This window comes from Annulohypoxylon truncatum (assembly GCF_022578515.1).
Source record: "Annulohypoxylon truncatum strain CBS 140777 unplaced genomic scaffold F4807scaffold_30, whole genome shotgun sequence".
Lineage (NCBI taxonomy): Eukaryota > Fungi > Ascomycota > Sordariomycetes > Xylariales > Hypoxylaceae > Annulohypoxylon > Annulohypoxylon truncatum.
In genome coordinates, this window is record NW_025953816.1 from 51,721 (window position 1) to 73,072 (window position 21,352).

Consider the following 21,352-nt stretch of genomic DNA (forward strand, 5'->3'; position numbering starts at 1 on the left):
CGGTCGGTGGGACGCGACGCGGGCTAGACGCGGGACACATCCTGGTAAAGGCAGACAGGGTACACGGGAACTCAGGCCAAGTCGCGTGTCGTTAATTGAATTAATTGAATAGACTTCTGATAGACTTTCAACAAACTTCCAACAGAAACCGCATCTCGATACTTCCCCCTTTCATGATTTCTACCTACTTGGAGACAATCTTTCAATATTCGCTGATTCGCCAATCTCTATACGTAGATCATAGTGTAATCCGATTCAATTATTCCAAGTCCTTCCTCGCTTGCGTTCGCTCTACTTCTAGGTAGATGAGCAGAAACGGAGAAAATGGCGGATTCTCGAACACCGGCCAAGAAGACGCCCTCCTTGTCTAGAAAACCCAGCTCCGTCTCGTCTTCGGCCAATTCGAAGGGCCAGCAGACCATCCTCGGCTTCTTCTCCAAAGCCTCTCCGGCTCTAACCTCTTCGCCCACGCCTTCGTGTTTGAAGGAGACCACCAAGTCCAACAGGAAGCCTTCTACTATCACCCCCGTTCCTAGCAGCGATGCCTTAGAACCCTCCAGCTCTCAAGAGAACCACGGCTCTGCCGCTACGGTAAAGGTATATGACAATTATCCGCCGTACTCGTCCATTACTCCCGCTAAAGCAGCAACTGAGCAGCCCGAATCCGCCCGCGCCGTCGTGGACAGTAGTCCAATCCGCAAGGTAAAGGAGGCCCTCGTAATCTGGACAATGCCTGCTCCTGGATCCTTTGCTGATAATTCCTTTCGTAGTCTAAAAAGTCGGTCAACTACGCCGAGTCTTCCGACGACGAGGAAGACGTCTTCGTATCCTTGAAAGCTTCCCAGACCCGACGCCGCGGCCGCCAGCAGTCTAGGGTTGTCGATGACGAAGAGGACGATTACGAGGAGAGCAAGAACGTTGCTCAAGATGACGACGATGGTATGATTTCTCATCCGTTCAATGGTGACCTTGCGCGACGTCGCGATCTGACGATAGCATATTACAGATGAGATGGACGATTTCGTAGTATCTGATGACTCGGATGCTCCGTCGAAGAAGCGGAAGCGCCCCTCCAAGCCCCAACCTTCTCGAAAGCGATCGCAGGTCTCCCTCCAGACATCCAGGCGCGAAGATAACGACGAAGCCGGCAAGGACGATGATGATGAGGAGATGGCGGACGAGGTGCCGTCGACCTCGACCGCACAGCAATGGCGATACGACCCCGAGAACATCGAGCCGGCGAAGGCGAGGACGGCCTCTCGGCCGGCGCCCAAGGCTCCCGCGGGCAAGCAGAAGGCTCACACGCGCGAGCCCGAGGATCGATATCCCTGGCTGGCTAACATCACCGACATAAACCGGAACCCTCCGGGTCACCCGGACTACGACCCCTCGACCGTCTACGTTCCCCCGCTGGCATGGACGAAGTTCTCCGCTTTCGAGAAGCAGTATTGGGAGATTAAGCAGAAGCTGTGGGATACGGTGGTCTTCTTCAAGAAGGGAAAGTTCTACGAGCTCTACGAGAACGACGCAACCGTCGGCCACCAGCTCTTTGATCTCAAGCTCACCGACCGCGTCAACATGCGCATGGTCGGCGTCCCCGAGAGCTCGCTCGATATGTGGGTCAACCAGTTCATCGCCAAGGGCTACAAGGTAGCTCGCGTCGACCAGATGGAGACCGCGCTGGGCAAGGAGATGCGCGAGAGGGTCGACGTCAAGGCGAAGAAGCAGGACAAGATCATCCGCCGAGAGCTGGCTTGCATCCTAACGGGTGGCACGCTGGTCGACGGCAGCATGCTTCAGGGCGATATGGCGACCTACTGCGTGGCCATCAAAGAATCCGTGGTCGACGATCACCCGGCGTTCGGCATCGCTTTCGTCGACGCCGCCACCGGCCAATTCTTCATCTCCGAATTCGAAGATGACGTCGACCTGACCAAGTTCGAGACGTTCGTCGCTCAGACAAGCCCTCGGGAGCTGCTCCTCGAAAAGTCGCGGATCTCCACCAAGGCCTTGCGCATCCTTAAGAACAACACCTCCCCTACCACTATATGGAACTATTTCAAGTCCGGAAGCGAATTCTGGGAGGCCGACCTCACCCACAGAGAACTCGACTGCAACGGGTACTTCGCAGGGGCCGAGGGCGCCGAGGAGCACTGGCCCGACACCTTGTCCAAAGCTAGGGAAAAGGATTTGCTCATGTCCGCCCTCGGCGCTTTGGTCCAGTACCTTAGGGTGCTCAAGATCGAGCGAAACCTGCTCTCGCAAGGTCATTTCACGTGGTACAACCCCATACATAAGAACGGCACCCTGATCCTCGACGGCCAGACCCTCATCAACCTCGAGATCTTCACCAACTCCGCCAACGGCGGCTCGGACGGGACGCTGTTCGCCCTCTTGAATCGCTGCGTCACGCCCTTCGGCAAACGGCTCTTCCGGCAGTGGGTATGTCATCCGTTGTGCGATATCCAGAAGATCAACGAACGTTTGGACGCCGTCGACGTGCTCAACGCCGACCCGGCGGCTCGGGAACAGCTGTCCTCGCAGCTGACGAGGATGCCCGATCTTGAACGCCTGATCTCTCGGATCCACGCGGGAGCCTGCCGGCCGGAAGACTTCGTGAAGGTCCTCGAGGGCTTCGAGCAGATCGACTACACCGTGAGCCTCCTAGGCACTTACGGTAGTGAGCAGGGCCTGCTCAGCCGCCTCGTCTCGTCGTTGCCGAACCTCAAGGAGCCGCTGTCGTACTGGAAGACGGCATTCGATCGCAAGAAAGCTCGGGAGGAGAAGATCCTCGTACCCGAGCGCGGCATCGAGGAAGACTTCGACAACAGCCACGACAGGATTGTCGAGATTAAGGCCGATCTCCAGTCGCTGCTTGACGAGAAGAAGGCCCAACTGAAGAACAAGTCTCTTAAGTTCACCGACGTCGGAAAAGAGGTCTACCAGATCGAGGTGCCCAAGTCGGTCAAGGTCCCCAAGGACTGGCAGCAGATGTCCGCTACCTCGAGCGTCAAGCGTTACTACTTTAAAGAGCTCACGAATCTCGTGCGGCAGCTGCAGGAGGCGGAGGAAACCCACTCCCAGCTCGTGCGGGAGGTAGCCCTGCGTCTCTTCCAACGGTTCGACGTCGATTACGATACTTGGCTCCGGGCCATTCGCGTCACGTCTCAAGTCGACTGTCTGCTCAGCCTTGCCAAGGCGTCCTCGTCTCTCGGTGAACCGAGCTGCCGCCCCATTTTCGTCGACGAGGAACGTAGCGTCGTCGAGTTCGAGGAACTTCGGCACCCGTGCATGCTCAATACGGTCGATGACTTCATCCCTAACGATGTCGTATTAGGCGGCGATTCGGCCAAGATAAACCTGTTGACCGGAGCGAACGCCGCCGGTAAATCCACGATCTTACGAATGGTAAGCGAGTAGCCTATTCCCTCTAGTTCTTTAGCTAATCCATAACAAAGTCCTGCATTGCGGTCATCATGGCGCAGATCGGTTGTTACGTGCCGGCCACCTCGTCCAGGCTGACCCCCTGCGACCGCATAATGTCGCGGCTCGGCGCGAACGACAACATCTTCGCGGCGCAGTCGACGTTCTTCGTGGAACTGTCGGAGACTAAGAAAATCTTGTCCGAAGCAACGCCGCGTTCGCTCGTCATCCTTGACGAGCTAGGTCGCGGCACTTCCAGTTACGACGGTGTTGCCGTGGCTCAGGCCGTCCTGCACCACGTCGCTACGCATATTGGATGTGTAGGTTTCTTCGCTACTCATTACCACTCGCTCGCGACCGAGTTCGAGAACCATCCCGAGATCAGGGCGAAACGCATGCAGATCCACGTCGACGAGCAGCTGCGGCGCGTTACCTTCTTATACAAGCTAGAGGATGGCGTAGCCGAGGGAAGCTTCGGTATGCATTGTGCAGCCATGTGCGGCATCTCCAACCGCGTTATCGAGAGAGCCGAAGTCGCTGCCAAGGAATGGGAGCACACCAGCAGGCTCAAGGAGAGCCTAGAACGCGCGAAAGAAGGCTGCTATATCCCTCTGGGCATGTTGAGTGATGTTGCTACGCTGCTTGACGAGACGAAGGGTAGAGACATCGGGGTGCGGAGTCTCGATGTTCTTGCTCGAGCTATCGAAGCTCTGTAGAGATGCGGAGGGGCACGTCTGGTTCCTGGTATATATTTTCGGGGGAAAATTGAGCTTGTATGGATTGTATCATAGCTGTACCTACTGGCTTATGCCGCTTATTCGTGACGCTGGAAATTTGCTTTACGTGTATGGAGTTGGGGTACTAGGGGGTAGATCAGGCTGCTAGCTCGTCGCTGTTACATATGCAGCTTCGCTAATAAAACGTGAATATTCGTGTTTAGGAGTCTAAGTTGTTAGTTGATCTCGGTCTACGTTTCGGTAATTCTTCGTTTCGTGTGGTCAGCGATTGCTGCCGGTGTATGACTGCAGAATATGGGTAGGTAATGTTGGATTGTATGATGACAATTGCAAGACCTAGGACGTTGCATCCAACCACCGCCACAAACATTATTCACACACTCCCAATCTACGAACTATAATTGGGAAAGCTACTTTATTTCCACGGAGACAGATTCAGCGACTTTAATGTGGCATTTGTATGGCTGTAAGCATAAGATTTCGGTGGTATAATTCAAGATGTGGTCGCCCTATTCGCTGTGCAGTATACTAACGCAGCCTTGGAATATATGTATTTTGGTCGAGTCGTTACAGAGGTCTCCCAGTGAGGTGGTTTATCCAGCGTCGCCGAGTAAAGGTTCGCGCCGAGCCCTGCGCTCTCCCACATCTCGCCCACCCAGGCCGTGAGGGTCGGCATGCGGCTCTCCACCGCGGCGCGCATGGCGATGTCGCCGTCGAGGAGGCCGATCACCTGGTACACGAAGAGCGCGTGCACGCGAACAAGGTGATTCAGCGGGTCCGGCAGCGGGCTCTGGGCTTCCCAACGATGCCCGCCGCGCGTTCTCGGACGATTTGGAAGCACAGGTCCGAATTTTCGGGAGTGCTCGCGAGATAAGCCGTCAACAGCATATACACGTCCTGCAAGCACCGGGGAATCTTCTGGCTGTACAGGCGGTGGTGGATCAACGGCGACCTGCCCGTCGTGGCCCACTGGCGAAGCCAGGCCTGAGCCGTGGCGACGTACTGCTTCAGGCCGCGTTGTCGAAGGCCGAGGCGGGAAACGCGGGCGTGCTGGTGTACGCGATCGTCCAGGAGTCGGGTTTGTAAAACCAGTCGTGCTCCAGCTGAATCGTCTTCGTATCCCTTGCCAATCCCGGAGAACACGGGTGGTTCGTCTCGTCGGCGTCCGTCTCCTCAGCGCATGAGTAGAACGGTTCGAAGCCGACCATGTGTATGGGGAGCGGTTCTTCCGCGGGAGCCGGAACTTTTCCCGTGACCGTCGACCCGCCGTTCGCTGCCGCGTAGTCTCTCGCGGTCGCATTGATCGGCGAATATCAGCAAGGGACATTCTTCCGCTCGCAGCGGTCGCAGCAGGGCCACCGTTTGGAACACGGCCGCTTTGCCTTAGTGCAGGCAGCGCAGGCTTTCCGTCGCGTGGCCTTGACTGGCGTATTGTCCCGAACTTCTGTTCATTTTTCCGCAATGATATCCAACCTTGCGGGTGGTTTACCGCAACGACATTCAAGCTAGAAAAAAGGGGAAAAAGCTCGTAAGCATGCAGACGTAATACTTTTCACTTAGAAGATATTCTTACATGTGAATTAACAGACACCACAGACAATATTAGTCGGCTTTCATTGAAGTATAGTATTATGTTGCCGACAAATGACTGTAGGTTCCGGGGTGGTATTTTTGCCGCTCATCCGACTCTTATACGGACATCCGTTTTGAATAGGTAGATACCCATATAGAAGCAAATGCTCGACGACAATATGATCAGGTGTCTTCGTAGTAGAAACGATGCTAGATCTGTAGATTGTTTATTGTATTTAGTAACGTGGGTATAATGACTGCTAGGTATTATTATATATCTAGATTATATATCCTAATTATCCTAAGAGGTTGACTGACGACCATGATAGCCAAGTCCAAACACAGACTGAATATGACGTACGGTACTTAGGTATTTACCTAAATGCGAGTAGATACGAACAGATATTAACTCGAGAATTCGCTAATTCCAACACGTGTTAAAGTCTTTAACAAGATCATTCATCCTCTGGATGGGATTCTACGCGTCTTAGTTGTCTTCGATCTTCTCCTTCCGTTCTTCAACCTCCTTATTACTGCTATTGCCACCAAGACCCTGCAGCATAGCGGTCAGTCCGATCTCTCGGTTGATCTCTGCCATGCGCTCGAAATCTGCCTGGGCGGTGCCTTCGGAGCCGAATATAACATCCTAATGCGCAGCATATGTCAGTTTCTAGGATTATCGAGTAAGGAATATTGAGCGGCTTTGTTTCTTAACCTACCATTTCTTCCAAGGTTAATCGCTTAGTCTCGGGCACGAAGAACCAGATGAACGCGGCGCCCATAAATGTTAGAAGGCCGAAGAGGATATATGTCCCGTACCCGATCTTGGTGAGCATGATTGGTGTGACTTGGCCGACAACTACGAGCGAGTCAGCATGATAAACATAAAGGGGAAAGAGAGCAAGGGACAGGGACTCCAAAACGTACTGAAATTATTCATCCAATTGCTAGATGCGCCAAGCGAAGTTCCGTAAGGACGAGAGCTTAGCGGCCAGATCTCGGCCACGATGATCCACGAGCAAGGGCCCCAGGAATATCCGAAGTGGATGACGAAGAGCCACACCATGACCACCGCAGCCCAGCCGGCCGCGGCTTGGCTGGCCCACTGGTTCGCATTTTTTGCCACGATCACGGCGATTATGATGTGGCAGGTGGCCATCCCGATAGCGCCCACTGTTAGGACCGGTTTCCGACCAATGCGGTCGATGTACAGCACGGCGGGCACGGTGAAGATGAACATGACGATGCCGACGACGCCGGTCGCTAACAGGCTAGTGGTGTTGTCGTCCATGCCGAGCTGCTTGAAGATGCTGGGCGCGTAGTAGAGGACGGCGTTAATACCAGTCCACTGCTGGAAGAACATGGTGATGCAGGCGACGGCGACGCGCTTGAGCATCGCCTTCGTCTGAAAGAGCGATTTTATGGCAACGAACTGGAGCTTGAAGGTATTCCAGGCGGTCTGTTCGCTCAGGGCGGGGAAGTGCTCGGCTACGGTGCGTTTCTCGAACTGGGACTGTGCCTTGATCTCGAGGAATTCGAGCTCGACGAGCTCGTGGTCGGCCGAGAGGCCACGGAGGCTAGCTAGGATCTTGCGCGCCTCATCCTCGCGGTTCTGGTGTACGAGCCACCTTGGAGAAAAGGGCATGAAGATCATGCCGACGAATAGGACGGCGGCGGGAAAGAGCTGTAGGCAGATAGGTACGAGCCAGGACGCGTCCTTCTGGGCGCCAAGGGTCGTGCCGCCGATGTAGTTGGTGCCATAGTCGATCCAGAAGCTTACCATGATCCCAAAGGTGATCGCGAGTTGCTGGAGCGCCACAAGCGCGCCTCTGATCTCGGGGGGAGCGACTTCGGAGTTGTAGATCGGCACGATCGTAGCTAGGGAACCGACACCTATACCCGTGACGAAGCGGCCTCCGAGGATCACGTTGTGTCCTCCCGACTGGGCGGTGGCCTGGATGACGACTCCTATCACGAAGACGGTCACCGCCACCAGGATGCCGTATTTGCGAGAGATGGCTTCGGCGACGAAGCCCGACAGCAGCGCGCCGACCCAGGCGCCGAGCTCGAGAATGGCGGTCAGCCATCCCTTCTTTGTCTGGTCGGCCGAATCGTCGAACGGATCGTACTCGCCCATATCTAGTATATCACATCAGCGCCGAACGGCTAGTCAGACTAGATGGGCGTTGGTCGCCTTTGGTACTTACGTGCCTTGAATGAGGGCATAGATAGGACGCCCGAGAACATTCCCTGGTTGTAGCCGTACAGGATACCGCCGATGCACGCGAACAAGGCGATCCTGAACACTTTGAAATTCTTGACCAGGGCCATGGGACCGGACGCGCCCATCATGGCCTGGCGACGCTTGAGAGCCGCATCATACACGGCGGCGCCGCTGTCGCCTCCCGCAACCATAGTGACCGGGTTCAGGATCTCTTAGCCTGTACGGTGCTAGGAGAATACGGGGTTAGGGTAGGTTCTTGATTAAAGACGACTACGCGCACGGAGAATCGATCTCGAGCTTAGGTCAGCAGTCACTGTCACGGGGAATCGTAGGAATGGCATGTCGGCGGCGGCTTGGGCACCTCTAGATATAAATAATGCCATCCGCTTATGAGAAACCGGGAAACGTAGTCAGGCTAGGCTATTCTATTCCGATAACGCGACGTGCGGGAAAGCCTCTGTGCAAATCACATCCGGCGCTATTGCTGGAAAGACCCTAGAGAGTCATCCTTCAAGCCCCATTATACATTACCAGGATGCGGGATAAATAAACTTGGGGTACCGAGTCACCGCCGAAGCCCTGGCTGATTGGCAGAGGCAACTCCCGCGCTGACTACCTATGGTATGTTGCTAGCACGACGGCCTCGGGTGGCGAGCAAGGTCCCTTAGGTAAGTAGAGGACGAAGCTGAAGAAGCTGAAGTGTATAGCATCTTTTGCAAGATAGCAGCCAGTAGACCGCTTCTCTGAGCTTCCAGCAATCTTATGCGACGCGTATTACTCCTCACGCTTTGCCTGTAAAATTGCTTTCTAGACCACGATCACCACAAAATCTTGGAGAAAACGGCTACCCCGTGTGGGGTATGTCGGGGTAATATTGTAATAGGCTGACTATAACCCACTGTAGTATGCTTCCACGCGACTGGGGTTACGTATTTAGCCTAAATTACCCCAGCCAGAGGTCGAATAGCATTGGATAGCGACACGTGAGGTCGACCGACGGGTACTTTGACAACGTCACGTATCCATTTTGGCCATTCATGGTTTTCGAGTCGATGTGTCCTGTTGTTCTTTATGCTTCGTCCAAGGATGCGTGGGTGTATTCAGGATTTGTTAGTCCGAGGCTAACAAAAAGTCGTCTTAGTAGGACCTGTTAGATATAGAGTATCGCTTTCTTGGTAAAGAGGAACCCTACATGTAGTGCATATCTGCTTAGGCGCTTAGGTAAGGTACGCCTTGAGGTATGCCTCGATTAGGAACCGCCTCCGTCTTCGCTGTAGATTCGTTTCTATCCAGTAGCTTCTTGACGAGACAATTTACGTGCCTATAGACGAGATACTCGACGGACCTTTTTAGAATGATAGTAGCACCCGGGTTGTATGTTAGGACCTAGAATCCGCTACCGCACTTAACCAAATTGGATTGAGTGCATACTAATATGACATTTTTACAACCGACTGGCACGAGATGCGCGAACGAAGACGTCTAATCGACATGATTGTTAAGTAGCACCGATGTGAGAAGCACACATATGAGCAGGTGCAAAGTTGACTACATACCTCGGGTAGGTAGTCATCTAGGTACCTAGGACCTAGGTGAATAGTTCGTGGCACAGTTTAGATGAGTTGAAAGTTGACGATAGAGGTTCCAATAAGTGAAACAAAGTTCTTAGCATCTCTCATTTCGGTTGCGGTGCGTGAAAGGCGCAGGCCGCATGCAACTTTACCAAGAGACCGATTCCGATCTCGTTATGAGCATCTCAAAAGTTCATTCCCGATTGAGTCGAGGCATCTCGGTTGTCTAACGATGGTAGAGAAGGGAAAGTGATCGGGCGACTCAGGCGACGGCCTTGGTAGAGCCGTAGATGAACGTGGCGCTTGTTTAGCGGCTCTATCCGGGAGGATGTGCCGCCGTCTCAGAAGTCGAGCTCAGCTATCCAATCATCACTCGGTCTGCGCCTATTGAATCTCTGCCATGCAGCTTGTCAATGTTTTTCAGGGTCGGGAAACAGGTCTCTGCTACTGTACCGTACCATTGATGTATGTTTGCCAAGGGTCGCCTTGCTACCGCAGCTGAGCTACCTCTTTCCATGAAACATGAGACTTATACAGGAAGGATTCGAGGCTCGAATAGGAAACGTCATAAGTCCCTTGAAACATAGAAGACTGTGAGTTGTTCATTATAACTTGGAACTGCCGATGTGCCCCGTAACTGCTAGTACCAGGTAACCATATGCGTAAGGGGGGAGTAGCACCACAACGAGTCGAATAACGGACGTGATGTGCCTTGTAGACCCAGCTAGCCAAGGGTTGCGATGGAGTTCTCGCGTGCGGCAGCATCCGTGGCCCCCAACATCTGTATATCTAAGACAGGGTCGCTGCAGAGTCGGAAGGCCAGAAGTAAGAGGCACGGCAGTAGCAGTGATCGTTGCCAGTCGATTTCGCTTCAGCATACCGAGAGCAGCGAGAAGCAAGAGATAGAAATTGTGGAGAAACAGATCGTCTCTTTCGTACATCTAATTTCGACGTTGCATCGAAAATGTTTACCAAACGAAAGAGAGTGAAATGTCTATTTTAAACATTGGGCGAATAGGAGAAGAGTGACCTTGGAGAACCAAGAGAATACACGTGATATTCCCGCCATGATGGTGGACGCTAGTCCTCTAGCACCGTAACGCTAGCTCGACCAAAATAAAAACCGTGGGATCTTATGCAGGGAATGCGCGCTCGGGGTTAAGATTATAGCGAATATGACAGGGCATGTTAATTCGCAGCGCCGTGCTAAACTGCAATAGGCATAGCGCCTCCGTGTCCCGGTCGGCTAGCGGGGACATCTGGGCGATCATTGTTATTTTAGCGTGGAATTTGTAGACGCGCGCCTCCATCTATCTGTTCTCTTCTCTTTTGCATCTTTCTGCATTTTTTTTTACACCTTGCTCCTCAATTCAGGGGTCGATTCTACATAGCTATTTCTCAACTCCCGCTCTCATCCAATGCCACCTCTCCACTTTGATCGAAACAGTCGTTCATCTCGTTTCGAAACGCCGCCCCCTAATGGACGCTAACGACAACATGCAAGCTCATGGTGCGCTTGTCCTGGTTAACATTTTTAAATCTGCAGTTTTTCAAGGTTGGTCCAAGGTTGGTTCATGCCATATCCATTGCGTCTTTGCTGCGTTGGTACGTGGTGCTCGGACCATCACGTCAAAAATAGATGATTCGAATGATATCTCCTAGTATCTACCTACGCTACATACTTGGTATCCGCACGTCCAGAAGAGGCATCCGTGGATGTCTTGTGCGCAGGACCCTGAGGGATTCGCGAACGTATCCAAGCGTTTACGTGTTTGTTCGTGGGGGCCATGCTTCGTCGAGCTATCAAACCGACAACCATACCTGGGTAAGTTGGTACCAAGGTATTCTGTCTAGGTATTATGACGGTAGCATGGGTGGCGCTGCCTCTTTATGCAAGGTGCCGTCCCGCTTGCTTTGTCCACCCGCACCCCAAAGTACAGAAATACATCGAGCAATTCTACGGGTCGGCGAAAAGGCTACCAGGCACTTGCCAGATTTGATCGTCATTTTCATTATCTAGCTCTATCTCTATCTCCATAGGTATGTACCTTGGTAGAGCCAGTCAAGGGTATCTTCATGTAAGTATTTCCCAGGTCATGTATGCCTCAGAGGGAATATTAATCACGTATCCGTAGATACCTAGTTAGGTGGTTAGTAGGTGGTAGGTAATGGCTTAGCACTGCGCTATTTCGATTTCGCGAGCATGAAGCGATATCGAAATAATCGCCCGAGATCGTGTACACTAGAACCGCTCTATAAGGTTATGATGGGACGACTAGGTAGTTAGGTAAACGAAAATGCGACGATTGTCGATCAGATCAGCGTTGACCCGCTCCGAGCGTGCCACGGGCCGGATCGTCGCCTTCACCTTCGCTCGCCGCATAATCGTAATCGCGTACACGCGCGCGCGCATAGTACCTAGCTAGGTAGCTACCTAGGTATACCCAGATTTCCCTATAAGGCTGGCGCTTACTGATACGATCTTCTCTTTTTGCTATTTTTGACCGGATACCTGGCCCGCCTCTATCTCGGTCTGGCGTGTGGTGCGAACGTGCGCCCCCAAATGTATCTTAATGTACGTCTTATACCATTAGCCGCCCTCCGCACCAGGCCACTTTTCCGTAGCCGCCCAACTCCAGACAGACGCCATCCCGAAGCTCGCCAGCCAATATCGACGGCCCAAGGGCGATCTATCCACTCTTTCAGATACACAACCTAGGTTTCATGACTACGGCTTGCATGTTCGCCCCCCCAAGATGACAATCGCTCGAGATCTTGCTCGACGACCATGACAGCTCTGTTTCAGATCCGACTTCCTGGGTCTCGCGTTGCAGCAGCGGTCCGGCAACGTTTATCCTCTTCGCCTAGCAGAGCCAGAGCCAGAGCCTTTCGAGGTGGCCGTTACTTTTATAAGTAGCCGCGCCCGTTTCGCGACCTGGCTGGCTTGATACTTTCCCCTCCCGGACCCTCTCGCTACAGCATCAAACGGCCTATTCCTTTTTCCGTTTTCTTTAACTCAAGGCCGCCGTGTTTTTTCCTTTTTCTTGTTATTTTCCCCTTGACAGCCTCGTTCGTTTCACCACCATTCGTTTGATACGACTCATCGACTAAGCTGCCTGAAAAGTTTTTTTGCTGCACCTCTCTTAGCAACTCTCGTAACCTTCCTCCAGGCGAGGCTGAAAGAGACAGGAGAAGAAAAAGAAAAAGGGAACGTTGCCTCGACGATTTTCGAGCAGACGAAGAAGAACTACGCAGATATCGCTAATCCTAATAACCTATTCGCTTCTCCGCGTCATATTTGTTTTTTTTATATGTGTTCTTCCCGTCTCGCATACCTCCAATGAACATGCCTAAGCACACCCGCTCGTCGAGTTCGAGCCATAATCGGTACTCGAACCCGAATCCCATGCCCGTCTCCCTCGCTCCCTCAGCCCCCGTCCCCATCTACAGCACGCGACAGCCTATGCCGCTCAACACGGGGGGTTACTACCCGACCGTGGCCTCTACCTCGGCGCAGCCTCCTATGCAGGCACAGCAGTACGACCCCTATGCGGCAGACGTGGTGCCGCAGGCGCCGATGCCGAACCGTCCCTCGTCCGGCGCGTGGACGGTCCAGGACGACCAGAACCTGCTCGCGGCCAGGCAGCAGGGCCTCAATTGGGCGCAGATCCAGAGCAACTACTTCCCCAACAAGTCCCCCAACGCCTGCCGGAAGCGCCACGAGCGGCTGATGGAGCGTAAGGGCGCCGACGATTGGGACAACAGGAAGCTGGAGCGCCTGGCGAAGGAATACATGAGCATGCGCAAGGAGATCTGGCAGCCGCTAGCCGCGCGAACGGGAGAAAAATGGATGGTTGTCGAAGCCAAGGTTAGCATGTCCCTCCTCCCGGTTTACTAACAACTACGTTCCTCCCCCTATTTCAGCCAGCTTGCCCAGAATGTTTAGAATATTCGCTAACCGGGACGTGCCCGATTCGCTCTAGTGCATGAATAACGGGCTCAAGAACTTGCAGTCGGCGGCGCGGTCGGCGGCGCGGCGGGAGAGGCTGGAATCCGGCCATCCAATCCATGGGTATGACGACGATAGCGGCATTTCCGGCATTGGTCTGACTCCAGTAGATGACCTCGACGCCTCGTATAGCAGCCCCGAGACGACGTCCAGCTCGCACTCGGGCGGCAGCGGCGGCGGCGGCTACGGCGGCGCCATCCACCCCATGGCTCTCAGCAGCCACCCGTACGGCGCCAACTACACCACCAGCGCCGGCACGCTGTCTTCTAGCTACGGTTCTTCGGTCTCGTCTACGGCGGCGGCGGCGCACTACGGCACCGCCATGCACCATTCCCACTCTCAGGGGGGGTCTCCCTATATGGGCGACGGGCAGAGGCTTCCCAGCGTCGACATGGGCATCGACGCCATCATTAATCGACCGGGTCACGGCGGCGGACATGCCCACGGCATGTGAAGGGGTGCGCGATACGAAGTTACGAAGATTTCTTCTATGTTCCCTTTACATATCCATTCATTCATTCTTGGTTTATTTTTTACCTGGTGACAGCGCGGCTTTCCACTACGAGATTTCCGACTCTCGGCCTCGGGCGGTCGGATTACGACGTACGTTGGCGTTGCTCGGGAGTGTCTGCCGCTCCCCTGTATTAATCACCACCTATTTCTTTCTTTACTTACTTCGGTCTTTTGCAAAACTCCTAGGCGTTCGCGGCGTCAGCATAGCACGGCGAAATTACGGGACATAAAGAGGGGCTGGGATACGGAAGGGCCGCCGGCGAGCAGCTCACCACCATTATGAGGAAGGAGGCTTGATACGGGGGGCAACGGAGAGTGTGGCGGAAGAAGATTGGATTACGAAAGAAAACTCGGCGCTCCTTTATAATTGCTTTTAGGGGGAACTATCATGCTACGGATATTTACCATGTCAACCCTCCGTTTTCACACATACCAGAACTAAGGGAATCAGGGGTACGGCGAAGTTTGGAACCCAAGTATTGCTAATGACTGCTTTTCGGCAACAGAGGCTTATGATTAGTGAATGCTCTGTATACTAGATTTTTACCACATAGATACCACGGGACTAGGGAAGGCCATCTGCTAGCTGTACTCACAAAAGAGCCCGAACCTTGGCCGGAGACCGGGGTTAATAATTATTAGATTGCTAAGCCAGGCGGGAGTCGCGAAAATACAGTCATTTCCTGACCGAAACGGCAGCCCCTGAATTTGCGTCGTCGGCATCATTCGAACACGTGTGGATGGGTCATGCCACTTAATATAACCTGCTGTCGTGGTTTGATCCAGAGAGTAGTTTCTTTTACATATAATAGGGATATATGTTACAGATATATGCGTTTTTCTTCCCCGAGGTGCCATCCTCGTGCAGATCGGCAAAGCTAGGCCGGAGCGTAAGCTCATTTAGGCCCAATAGGGGGCACGACTGTCCTGGTCCCATCGTCGGCGACCTCAGCTTCTTCTCCGACTTCGTCTGCGATCCAATCCTCGTCTTCCTCGTCCTCGAAGTCTGGCTCGCCAACTACGCTTCTCCAAACACGTCCCCACATTCCTTTCTTTTGCACGAGAGCTAGAACCATGATGACCGGCAGGTGCCAGACGCTAGCCCAAAACAACCCTCGCGCGCTCCCCTTGAAGCCCTCGCTCCGCCAGAACCGCACCGCTTCGCGCGCCAGCCAGAAGTTGACCGGTAGGCTCGTCACGGCAAAAGTCCACTCGGTCACCCCTACGGCGCAGAGCGCGATAGATAATGGGAAGAAGAGCAAGCTGTACCTCAGGGCCACACGCGCGTTGCGTGCGGGGTTGATCCAGCACAGCATCTTGTGACCGGCGGCCTTGTATTCCTCTCTTATAGGCCACGATAGGGCCATGAAATGAGGAAATTGCCAGGCGAATAGCACCGCGGCAAATAACCAACCACCAATGGCGTCGGGGGTGAGGAGAAGCTCGCGGAAGGATCCGTCTCCCGTGGCAGATTCGCCGGCCGCCGCGGCCCAACCCATGAGAGGCGGGATACCCCCTACGATAGCCCCGACCCAAGTGTTGAGCCAGGAGATGCGCTTCATGGGCGTGTAGACGCCGGCGTAGAGCGCGATATTCGCAGCGCCCAGGAACGCGACTGTGGGGTTAACGCCGAAGTAGAGGCCACCGACACCGGCGGAGGCCGCGAGGATGGCGAAGACGAGGGCTTTGCGCTCTGATAAGAGCCCGCGAACCAGGGGCCGGTTTCGCGTCCGCGTCATCTTGGCGTCCCACGCTGGTTCGTAGAGCATATTAAGAGCGTTCGCACTGGCCGAGCAAAGCGCCGTCCCGGTGGTAAGGAAAGTTAGGGTCAGGGGCGATAGGGAGGGCGTGTCTAGACCTATAGACGGCGAAAGAAAGGCGGGGATAGGATACAACGCATAAGGTGCCATAGCAGTGAGGACGATGAGGACGGTGAGACGAGGCTTCGACAGAGAAAGGAGGAGAGATATTTGTCGACGCAGGGAATCGGCCGGGTGCTTCGTAGATGCCGTAGTCAGAGCAGACGAAGCATCTTGCGGCAGCGGATTTTCGGCCGCCGTTGCGGGATCTGAGGTGTTAGAAGCGGTAGACGGGTCTCCCGCCGTAGTATTACGCCTTGCCGCCCGTCGGCGCCGGTGGGGAAGGTCTTGAGCGGCATGATTCGCTGCCGGCGCACCCGTAGCGGGACCATCTTCCAGCGAAGCTGCCCGGGGTGTTTGGATTCGAGGTAAGAGCCTGTTGGATATAAAGTAGCCGGCCTTTAACCTCGATTTCTGCTTCGGCGGAGGCGGAGCGACAGAGTGGGCGAAGGCCCTCCTAGCTGGAGTTCTCGCATAGTTCAGCTGTTGACTGCACCGCCAACAGATATTATCGAGATAAAAGGGCCGGAACAGATTCCCGGCAGGCCGTGGGCGCATACTGACCGCAGCTCATATCGCCAATCGCGTTTCTTAAGTGACTGTGGTGCGCATTGGCGATTGGCCGGACGTCTTAATAGGGGAGGTTGAGCGATCGTCGTGAATATTGAAATGACGATAGCAACGAAAATGACGAAAATGGTGGTATGAGAAAATGAAGATATCGGCCCATACATTTCCCGTGGTACCCTTGCATAATCGCATACGTGGGGTATGCGGGGTATCCATATATAGGTCTCTCTGTACCTTCAGGGGGGAAGCATGCAAATATACGACGTATCGACCGCCTGAAATAATGTTAGTATGAATCCTAAATAGCTGCAGAGCCATCCTCTTGAAACATACATTCTTCTTATTAAATACATATCAGAACCTTGTTCGAAACTTTCATATTTGCATAAAAACGTGCAGACACTAGGTATTTCAGGGGGTACAGTGTATGTAATACAAATGATTCTAAACGTTATATACCAAAACAAACTAACACTAAAAGAATAATCACTAGATATCTACTTCATATCCATTGTCTACACCTGTTTTTCGTGGCCCGAAGGAACTCTACTGCTGTCGAAGCTTTCCGCATTGTTTGGTGTATGCTTCGTCGTCATCACCGGTTCCTCAGGAACGACGAGCTTCTCGTCCGTCTCCTCAATCTCCTCTTCCAAAGTCAAGTTAAGGATCACGCAGATGAAAGCCGTCACCGTGAAACCTGTCTCCATGACTAGCACGATCGCGTCTAAGAATCCTTGCAGACTCTTGTTATCTCCGCTATAGCTGAAGACGTTGTCGAAGTAGGTCGGAACCAGGGTGGCTACACGTAATTATTAGCATGCATCTTCTAAACGCGAAAGTATCTGAAAGGGTGACCGAAAAGGGCAAAAAAGGGACCAAAAAGAAGGGGAGCCAAGAGCAATAGAAACTGACCTCCGTATCCGATGGACAACCCAGCCGTCAAGATAAACCTGTTTCGGCGGTTGAAGGGAACCCCCCGGGCTATGATGGCGATACCCGAAACGGCCACGGAGCAGAATAAAAACGTAGTCATCCCACCGAGAACGGGGGACGGGATAGCGACGAGAGCAGCCGCGAATTTTGCGAATATGCCCATTATGACCAGGAAGAAACTATTCAATCGCGCATCCGTCAGCTTTCAAATCGAAAAGAACCTTAGTATAGTCTCGGAAAAGTAAAATACGTACCAGCAACAGTATCCGGCCGTGCGGTTTGCGCAGCGCGTGAGAGCGATGACTCCGTTGTTCTGCGCAAACGTAGACATGGGCGTGATAGTCATCAGAGCGGCGAGGACGCCGTTCAAGCCGTCGGCTAACACGCCGCCCTGGATGCGGGACTCGTACGTGCTACCCTCGACCTCGAGACGTGAGACGTCGCACGTGGCGGTAATATCCCCGATCGCTTCGCACGCGCAGATGATGAACACAGCTAGCACCGGCAGCACCAGAGGTCCGTACACGGTAAGTTTAAACGTGTGGACCCATATGAAAGACGCGACCGGAGCGGCGTCGATGCCCGAACGGTCGAAGTAGCCGGTGGCGGCGGCGACGATGCAACCCACGAGGAGGCCGACGATGACGCTTGTGGATTTCATGATCGGGGCTCCGAAACGTTCGCAGAGGATGATGGTAAGGAATACCAAGAACCCGAGGCCTGATCCCGCGCGCGTCAGTACTAGACCTTGTTTTCTCACACTTGTTTTCAATATAACTTACCTAGATACTCCGGCGAGCCCCAAGGTAAAGCGTGAGGGGCGCCGACGTTCGGACACACTGCATAGTATGCCGTGGGCGTGGTGTCCGCGCAGGATCCGCTGCCGCCAGCCCAGTTCTTGAAGCCCGTCTCGATGAGGCTGATGCCGATCAACTTTAGATAGTTAGTTAGCCGCATATGTCCGGCGCGGAAGTACGGGATGATCTCACCATCACTGTCGGGCCGGTGACGATAGGGGGAAAGATCTTAAGCATGATCTTCGGCGGTATGAAGGCGATGAGAACTTCGATCAGGGCGCACACTGCCGCGGTTCCGAGAAGCGCGCCGTACGCGTCCGGGCAAGGCAGCTTCGTGCCGTCCGCGTCCGTCGGACACATCCCGTTAGCGTACATCTGCTCGAAAGCACCTGACGCTACCGTGATTATCGAAAATGAAGTACCGACAACTGAGATGAGACCGGTACCGAGGTAATATCTAGATACACCCATAAGTCTCATATTCGTAAAAGATCCGACTGGGATGGTGAGAAGAATCGCTGCTTCTCATCCGAGCGGAGATGGCTAGGTAAGGAGAGTAAGACTTACGGAGTGCCGTAGATGTGAAATCTGGTGATCTGGATCGCCGAGAGGATGCCGGATACGATCAAGGCGGTCGAGACCAAATACTGCTGCAGCTCAGTGGGTAGGTTGATGCCGGACGCCATGATGATAGGAGGGGTGATGATCCCGGCGAGCATAGCCAAGGCGTGTTGGAGACCGAGGAGAAGGGCTAGGACGACGGGCATCTTGTCGTTGAGGCCGAAGAAGGGCGAAGCTTGCCGAGACTTCTTCATGAACGGCAGATTTGGCCGGAGAAGGAAGGCATAGTCATAATCGCCTAGGATACCTTGCTTTGTGAGGAACGTTTTCTTGAGGCCGTTTAATCGATCGCCCATGGTCTTCTTCGATTCGTGCTGCGGCACGATCTGGGACGGACCCTGATCCTCGTCCATCTTATAGTAGGTTGTGTGTACACTTAGGGACAAAGATGATAACACTCGGGCAAACAGCAGTCCCAAGATGAGGCCGTCTTGATATTATATATCCCAATCGTGATAATGATATGTTTGCCTCAAGTACGTATATACTCAGATATACATGCGCATGCAGATATGCAAGATATCCAAACTGACTACCAGATATCTGGGTTTGCCGCTAAGAATCGAAGGGCGCCGTCTGATAGCTTATTAGCTTCACGTTTGGAGGTTCGAGTACGCGGACATCGCGACGTGCTAACCTGCGAAAGTACAAAACTTGCCTCGCGCATATAATCTAGGCGCCTAAGATAGGTAATGTGGAATGAAAGTCAAGCAGATAATTCTTAACCTAAATGCTGCTACGTGTAAGGCTGGACGTTTAGTGAATAGCAAGGATCAGCAGGTGCCAAAAATTTATTATTTTATTTTATCTCGTTTACAACGCCGCGCATTTCTGGACTGGACTCGGTTCTCAAGATGCGGCTAGATGGATGTGCAAAAAAATACAGCGGGGCTACCCGATAGCATTATCTGTCTAGCTATTACCTAGGCACGCCGCGTACCGTCCACGATTCAAGGGACGACATGGATAGCTTCCTTTCTCTGGCGTAGCTGAAAACCCGCGTCTAGGTCGGGATGGCTGGGACCGTGCCGCGTCAAGAAGTTTGTCAAACATATCGGTCACATAATCTCCTAGGTCCACGGATATCCCGTCTAGACTGCTAGATAACCCGTACGCTGCCCGTAGGGTGCCTATCCGGGTAGCCTGAAAGCTGATCTGATGGATGGGGCCTTCATCTCTCGAGGCTTTCTTCAGCTCCGCGGTATCCATGGATGTAGGTACGTATTCACCTAAGGTGTGATACGCAAATGTTTGAATGTTTTCCTTCGATCATCGATATTCTTATCTTGTCGGATTCGGACGTCATACCTAATTCAATTAGCTATTGAGGCGACAACTAAGTTGAAGAAATTTTCCCAAGGAATAACCAAGACAACCGATGAAGCTGAGTGGTTGTAGATAAGGAGAGGCGCGAGAGTGGAGAAATCCCTAACTGGACCCCTGGCTGCCCTGATGGCGCTAGCCGGCTTGGGCTTTGGCTTTGCGGTATCAGACGTATCCCTAGGTACTTACGCAAGGTACCTCGTCACTTACTGAAAACATAAATCTATGGGCAATAGGTATGAGATTACATGTACTCGTTTACCTAGCGGGTAGGTATATCCCTATCTTAACTCCCACGCTTTTCATCATGCCTTATACCTATATGTACATGTCTTTCTGCTTGCCTAGCTGACTAGGTAGGTTGGTACATACCTTGGAGGTAGATAGTTAAGGAAATACTTATCTCGGTTCTCAAGTTGTCGATCTCGAGCCCCTAATATACATAATAACGACGGCGTCTCCAGTGGCTCCGAGATGGCCGGTTCCGTCTGCGGCGCCGTCCTCCGGGCTCGTCGCCATCCGCCGTCTTGCGTGCTGGTCTGAGCTGAGGCAAAGGGTAAGGGGTTCCCGCTCGACAACAGGCTTCACGAAACCCCCTTTTCGGACCTTAAACCCGCGGTAGACGACGACGACGGATAAAGAGTCCTTAATGGCAGGTTTTCTACCTTATGCGAATATTCAAGTTAGACACCTAACCATATCTCCGAGTGATGCCCGTAGAAGATGACAGCCTGTTAGGACAACTATTTCACGCGATCTTCACGCATCGCTTCGAGATCTGGACTTGACCGGACTCTCTCTGAAGTAAAGAACTTTGCCACGCAATCCTTCACGCACTCAAACCTAACCTCGAAATTCCTTTTATCAGATCTGAAGAGAATGAAGATAAGAATCGATAGGTCTCGAGCTCTCGATTGGAACTAGCTCGAGCAAAGCAAAATCGTCAGCCTCTCTGGACGCCATAGCAACTTAGGGGCAGCCATAGTGTGCCTCCTCATTTGCCTCAGAAATATGTTAGCCGTAGGCAGCAAAACTAGGTTGCTTACAGCCCCTGAGTTTTCTCCGGTCATGAAATGTCGTGTTTCATCTTGGTGCTCTTGTATAGCCATGTCTCGAATATTCTATAAGAGCCGTTCAGGATGCATAAACACGTTTATGGAGAGGTTTGCGAATTTCTAATCTCGATCAGTCTTTGTCTGT

At 53.1% G+C, this 21,352-nt stretch overlaps 6 protein-coding genes across 6 annotated transcripts; 2 read left to right on the forward strand and 4 right to left on the reverse strand.

Moving 5' to 3' along the window:
* Positions 1-72: 72 nt before the first annotated feature.
* Positions 73-4,365, forward strand: F4807DRAFT_436483 (DNA mismatch repair protein Msh6). The gene is made up of 5 exons (XM_047998965.1): positions 73-597; positions 658-702; positions 771-939; positions 1,007-3,408; positions 3,459-4,365. Exons 1-5 carry the CDS (start codon positions 325-327, stop codon positions 4,137-4,139), a joined length of 3,570 nt encoding a protein of 1,189 aa, XP_047851477.1. The 5' UTR covers positions 73-324; the 3' UTR covers positions 4,140-4,365.
* A 227-nt stretch (positions 4,366-4,592) lies between these two features.
* Positions 4,593-5,843, reverse strand: F4807DRAFT_436485 (uncharacterized protein). The gene is made up of 2 exons (XM_047998966.1): positions 5,748-5,843; positions 4,593-5,688 (listed from the first exon to the last, which is right to left on the reverse strand). Exon 2 carries the CDS (start codon positions 5,485-5,487, stop codon positions 4,654-4,656), a length of 834 nt encoding a protein of 277 aa, XP_047851478.1. The 5' UTR covers positions 5,488-5,688; positions 5,748-5,843; the 3' UTR covers positions 4,593-4,653.
* Positions 5,844-6,219: 376 nt separating this feature from the next.
* Positions 6,220-8,147, reverse strand: F4807DRAFT_453066 (general substrate transporter; the record flags this gene model as incomplete). The annotated part of the gene is made up of 4 exons (XM_048000410.1): positions 6,220-6,378; positions 6,452-6,591; positions 6,660-7,871; positions 7,940-8,147. The coding sequence occupies 4 exons, from the start codon at positions 8,145-8,147 to the stop codon at positions 6,220-6,222; spliced, it is 1,719 nt and encodes a 572-aa protein (XP_047851479.1).
* A 4,410-nt stretch (positions 8,148-12,557) lies between these two features.
* F4807DRAFT_209438 (uncharacterized protein) lies at positions 12,558-14,468 on the forward strand. Its single transcript, XM_047993913.1, has 2 exons — positions 12,558-13,395; positions 13,511-14,468. Exons 1-2 carry the CDS (start codon positions 12,868-12,870, stop codon positions 13,988-13,990), a joined length of 1,008 nt encoding a protein of 335 aa, XP_047851480.1. The 5' UTR covers positions 12,558-12,867; the 3' UTR covers positions 13,991-14,468.
* F4807DRAFT_209433 (mitochondria protoheme IX farnesyltransferase) lies at positions 14,347-16,789 on the reverse strand. The gene has a single exon (XM_047993912.1). It carries the CDS (start codon positions 16,464-16,466, stop codon positions 14,946-14,948), a length of 1,521 nt encoding a protein of 506 aa, XP_047851481.1. The 5' UTR covers positions 16,467-16,789; the 3' UTR covers positions 14,347-14,945.
* A 49-nt stretch (positions 16,790-16,838) lies between these two features.
* Positions 16,839-19,621, reverse strand: F4807DRAFT_436503 (Xanthine/uracil permease). Its single transcript, XM_047998967.1, has 8 exons — positions 19,488-19,621; positions 18,776-19,405; positions 18,401-18,665; positions 18,194-18,344; positions 17,666-18,131; positions 17,391-17,590; positions 16,960-17,277; positions 16,839-16,903 (listed from the first exon to the last, which is right to left on the reverse strand). The coding sequence occupies exons 2-7, from the start codon at positions 19,180-19,182 to the stop codon at positions 16,994-16,996; spliced, it is 1,773 nt and encodes a 590-aa protein (XP_047851482.1). The 5' UTR covers positions 19,183-19,405; positions 19,488-19,621; the 3' UTR covers positions 16,839-16,903; positions 16,960-16,993.
* Positions 19,622-21,352: the final 1,731 nt, after the last annotated feature.

Coding starts and splice junctions, on each gene's coding strand:
- F4807DRAFT_436483 (XM_047998965.1), top strand. CDS start 325: ATGGCGGATTCTCGAACACCGGCCAAGAAGACGCCCTCCTTGTCTAGA. Junction 598..657: donor GCTCTGCCGCTACGGTAAAG/GTATATGACAAT, acceptor GCAACTGAGCAG/CCCGAATCCGCCCGCGCCGT. Junction 3,409..3,458: donor AATCCACGATCTTACGAATG/GTAAGCGAGTAG, acceptor TCCATAACAAAG/TCCTGCATTGCGGTCATCAT.
- F4807DRAFT_436485 (XM_047998966.1), bottom strand. CDS start 5,487: ATGTCCCTTGCTGATATTCGCCGATCAATGCGACCGCGAGAGACTACG.
- F4807DRAFT_209438 (XM_047993913.1), top strand. CDS start 12,868: ATGAACATGCCTAAGCACACCCGCTCGTCGAGTTCGAGCCATAATCGG. Junction 13,396..13,510: donor GGATGGTTGTCGAAGCCAAG/GTTAGCATGTCC, acceptor GATTCGCTCTAG/TGCATGAATAACGGGCTCAA.
- F4807DRAFT_209433 (XM_047993912.1), bottom strand. CDS start 16,466: ATGCGCCCACGGCCTGCCGGGAATCTGTTCCGGCCCTTTTATCTCGAT.
- F4807DRAFT_436503 (XM_047998967.1), bottom strand. CDS start 19,182: ATGGACGAGGATCAGGGTCCGTCCCAGATCGTGCCGCAGCACGAATCG. Junction 18,345..18,400: donor TCACCGGCCCGACAGTGATG/GTGAGATCATCC, acceptor AACTATCTAAAG/TTGATCGGCATCAGCCTCAT. Junction 17,278..17,390: donor GTTGTCCATCGGATACGGAG/GTCAGTTTCTAT, acceptor AATTACGTGTAG/CCACCCTGGTTCCGACCTAC.